At 35.1% G+C, this 5000-nt stretch overlaps 1 protein-coding gene across 1 annotated transcript in view; it reads left to right on the top strand.

The window, feature by feature from the left end:
• LOC137632419 (uncharacterized) overlaps nt 1-5000 on the top strand; it is a 342058-nt gene that overhangs the window by 80650 nt on the left and 256408 nt on the right. The window contains 1 exon segment of the mRNA XM_068364351.1: nt 506-603. Within this exon segment, the coding sequence (XP_068220452.1) occupies nt 506-603 (98 nt within the window).

The following is a 5000-nucleotide window of genomic DNA, read 5'->3' as shown; positions in this document are numbered from 1 at the left end:
CTCTGCATGATGCCTTAGTTGAATTGTGTTACAAGTATTGCATCGGTCGGCGAGTAAATATTTTTTGATGTATGAAATTTTTACGTCAACAAGTACTGTACAAATGAGACTTATCACATGCAGAATTTCTCAAATAAAATGAAATTCTATTTTAAAGTCTCAAATTAATGCACTTTAAATGTTTAATATGAGTTGTAATATGTCTGTGAATTATTTATTTTTATATGTGTGCTCTGTTTTTAAAGTAGACCGATGTATAAAAAAAAATATTGTTCATGAGTCCTTGGCAACATCTTTTTTTCTTAACATCAAATAGAGGAAGAGATAGACATAAGACATTAGGTATTTTGTTGAAGGGGAAATGGTTGAAAGCTTTTGAAGAAGGAAAATGGAAAATCGCAGTGTTATGATAATATTGATGTTAGGTTCCGAAAAAATTTCCTTTACAGGTACAACAGTGTATTAAAGTTACCAATAATATCCATAATATTGCTTCTTCACTCAGGAACTGCAGAGAAGTGGAAAGTTGCCATATATCCAGATGGACCTATTCTTATTGAGGCCCCTGGAAGCAATGAAACATTGACATACATATTTACAGTGGTGAGTGATTCTATACATCATTGTATTTCTTGAGTTTCATTCCATTACAATGAATTATATTGTACCCATAGAATGTTTTGAATAAGTGGATAGATGAAATCCATTGATTTTCATTAGCAACACAGTGGTCAGTTAGCTCAGTATTCATTTCATAATACTAATACTGCTAAAGTTACCTTTTCAAAAAACAATTATTTTATTGCAAACAGGGAGGAACTATCAGCATATACTTGTATATACAGATCATGTAAACTAAGATTTTGATTTAATGTATTATTGTACAGAAGTATCTCAGTTTAAAAATAACTTTGAATTTGAGCAAATCAGTGTATGGGCATACAAATTCAAATCCCTTTAGTAGCATTTTATTGGCTTGCCAACAAAAATTTTGTTGTGTATGGGCATTTTTTGAGGACAAGCACTAAAGAGACTAGCTCAAAATCAGTCATGTAATACCCATACACCACTCACATAGTGTGTATGGTGTGTTCACATGATTTTTACTCCATTTTCATTTCATTTTAAAGAAAAGGCAAAATTGGTAATTTCTAAATAAGCTTCTCGTCAAAATTCCATGTAATAGTGTAAAAAAAGAGAAACCAAGTTAAGGGGACCGTCCGCCATGTCCGCCATTTTTTTTTCTAATGAACCAAATTACACCATTTCTATATATGTTTTAGACATATATAATACCTTCATCATATAAAAATTTCAAGTCATTTGATCAAAAACTTTCGGATTTATTAGCAAAAATCATGATTTATAAAAAAAACTTAGGTACATTTTTCCCGACTACTATAATACCAATTGTATTGAAACTTTTACCATAAAAACTACTCTATCAACCGAACAATTCTGTCAGACAAAATTTTGATTTTCCTTTTTTTTTTTTTTTAATGAATTTTTATTTTTTTTCCCTCGTCTAGACGTAAAATAATCATGAAAAAAAAAGTAAAATGAAAATTAAAATTTTGTCTGACAGAATTGTGGCATTTTTAATCTTCTTTTTAATGATATCTTTATCTTCAAAATTGAACAATAAATAACTGAGAAAAATGTACCTAAGTGTGGATAAGTATGTTTTCGAGTTATGAGCTCCTAAAGATTTGCCATGTAAATTTCTGCATTTTTCATAAAAAAAATGAAAAAAACATTATTATGGAAACTTACTTGTTATTTTTATTGTTGATATTGTTGATTTCTACAGCATGGCTCCTGGTCCCCCCCCTTAAAAGGGGTATTAATACCCTAAGTGTACTAATACACTTAGTGTAAGGGTGTCGGGAGCTGCCTCCTCCCTCATTGTTGCCAGGGTTTTGCAGAGCTAAAATGCTCCAGCTTTATATTCTTCTCCTTGTTTCTCTGTCTTCTTTGTTCTTGTTTTTATTCTCTCTCTACTTCTTGCTCTTTCTGTATCATAAATTTGGAGGGAAGTGTCTATATCAGTACTTTTTCCAAATAACTTTACCATCAAGTTACTTTGCATGTATCCAAAATTATTTTCCAAAACTGTTAACCTTGATGCAAATTTTACTCTAGGCATGCCAAAAAACTTATGTTTGGGGCACTTCATCCAAAGCCTAGAATGCAGAGATTCATTTGGATTTTGAGTCCAGCCATGCAGGCATCTTTGCAATAATTTGGGGTCAGCCAAACTATTGAAAACACTTCTTATGTGTGTGCGAAGCTCATAGGGTATTCCTGCAAGATGATTTTTCCTTGTTGCATGTGATGGTATTTTTTCATTTTTGGCTACAGCTCTATTGTAAAAACACCATGATTCAGGCCCAGCAGGGCACATTTGATGGACTGGGTGTTCATCATCAGATGTCAAGTGATAATAGATAGCCCAAATAGCATTTCGCATCTGATCCACTGTTGTGTTTATATTATTTCTTATTGCCATACCATAATATACTTGAATATTATTTATAATGGCTTGGGTCAACTTGTTTTTTCCTGACAATAAACTTCTTTTCATCTGTTTTCCGCTTTTTGTTGTTATATATTCACTCACTTCTGATTTCATTTTTAGGAGCCTGTGGCCCATTCTTTTTTGGGCATGACAAATACACTCCTCCTTCTCTACCTTCACACCTTCATATGGCCCTTGGCCTTCATTCATTTCACATACTGCATTGTATGCACTCGAGTCCCCATCCCCAACAAATGTTTTATATCTGAAACCATTATTCAATGATCTCTTCCACATTCTAATTGCTTCTTCTGCTTCCATAGCACCAGATTTTCCTTCAAAGTTTTTATTGCACTTATGATTTGGCTCATTTCCTTCTTCTTGTCCTTCCTCATTTCCTTTGTCACATATTTTGCAATAATTACACAAAATTTCACAATCGAGTACTTTTCATGTGAACACGTCTATAACAAACCCTACACCTACGTGTGACTTATGGCCCCTTGATAACCAAGTTCCATCAAAAGACACATCTATATCTATTACGCCATTTTCATCAGGTATTGCCAACTTATTTTCTATATAAAATTTCTTTACATAATCATACGTATATTTCTGCATATCACTGTAATGTTTTTCCATTTCTTTATAAAGATAAGAACTATGTCTGGCATAAGATCCCGCTGTCAGAGGCTTGCAGAAAAATCCTCCCATTTTATTCAGGCCTGCTCTTCCTATACCTGTAGTAAGAGAATGATACACTTCTTGTAAATTTGCTTCACCAAGTTTATGACATTCACTTCCCCTCCCATGCCTCCTTGGGGGGAGGTAGCTAATGTCCGTATCGCAACCATCACAAGATACTCTAACTGTCGTATCCCATCTGTCCCTTTCTGCGTGTACACTGACTGACTTTCTACAGTTTCGCTTTCTACAAGTCACGCCTTTCATCATTCCTTCTAGCTGTGTTTTTGAAATTAGGTATTTCTCATCATATTCTGGGATATCACTAATATTAATCCCAATTATATGATCAGGAACTGGCGGTGAAATCGAGTCCTCACTCACGTAGCGTGAAGGTTGAGGGCTTGAAAGCAATTCCTGGCTTACATCCCGTGACGTGGATGGCTTAGGCTCGCTAAATTCTCCTTCATCTGGCAGCGAAAATGAATGACTAAGCCCCGATGTAGAAGGCTGCTCTCTCTCTCTCTCTCTACTAAGCTCCGTAGTGGTAGAATGTTCCTCTCTCTCTCTCTCTCGCGCAGACAATGCGAGAGCTGATGACAAAGAAATCGATTGTCTTTTCTTCAGTTTTTCCTCCCGAGCACTCGCTAATTTTGAAAGAATTTCTTTCCTTGTACCCATCTTTACAATGCTTTTCCTTGGCATGATGTAAAATTCACGAGGAATTATAAAAAAACACTAATAAACACGTGGGCGAATGTAAACAAAAACACGTGCGTCTCACTCTCACGAGGTCTAAGACTGTACTGGTGTGTGTCGCCAAACTGCGGGTTGACTGAGCTCTCTTCCCCTGATACGCTACATCATTGCCAGAGGTACGAAATTAGAGAAAAAAAAACGAAAAAAATCGATGTATATATACAAAAAAAAACACGCAAAGACGAACTGTCAAACTCAGCCGCGCAGACGACGTCCCAGGATGACGTCATGATTTAAAAACCCCCGTATCATCATTATTTATGAAAATAATGGGTTGAAACTTCTGGAGAGCATGTACGATATGTTTCTCTATACAGAGAGACAATAAAACGATTTTTGAATTTTTCAAGTTGGTATGCCAAAATACCTACCCGGACGGTCCCCTTAATGTTAATGGAGTCTTATCAAATGAATTTCCAGTGAACAGCGGAATACTCCAAAATAATGTGTTGTCACCTATGTTGTTTATCCTCCTTGTGGATTTTGTAATGCGTAGAACAGTCAGAGATGGTGGAGAAAGTGATAGGAATTTAGCAGACCTAGAGTATGCTGATGATGCTGTCCTTGTTAGCAGAACACCACAGGATTTGCAATGCTTGCTTACAAGAATGTATGAAATATCACATGAGGTTGGTCTGAAGATAAATAAAAGAAAGACAGAGATGAGGAGAACAGAGTATGCAGTGGAAGATGAAATATCATTGGAAGTAGAAAGGATTAATAAGGTAGTATCATTTAAGTATTTAGGAACTATGATCTCCAATTCAGGATCCTTAGAATTAGAGTTTAGTGAAAGATTGTAAAAAGAAAATCAGACAATGGCTAGATTAAGTAAAATTTGGAAATCAAATTGCCTGAAATTAGATATAAAAATCAGACTACAGGTATATATCAGCTTAGTGAGATCAGTGTTACTCTGTGGACATGAGTCATGGTATGACAATGAAACAATTTCCAATAGATTTAGTAGATTTGAGAACAAAGCCCTCAGAAGGATATTGGGAGTTAAGTGTCAGGACAGGATTAGAAATGAAACTAT

The sequence above is a fragment of the Palaemon carinicauda genome, chromosome 41, assembly GCF_036898095.1.
Source record: "Palaemon carinicauda isolate YSFRI2023 chromosome 41, ASM3689809v2, whole genome shotgun sequence".
NCBI classification, from domain to species: Eukaryota; Metazoa; Arthropoda; class Malacostraca; order Decapoda; family Palaemonidae; genus Palaemon; species Palaemon carinicauda.
The sequence above is the reverse complement of the archived record's forward strand: the minus strand, read 5'-3'. Positions and strand labels throughout refer to the sequence as shown.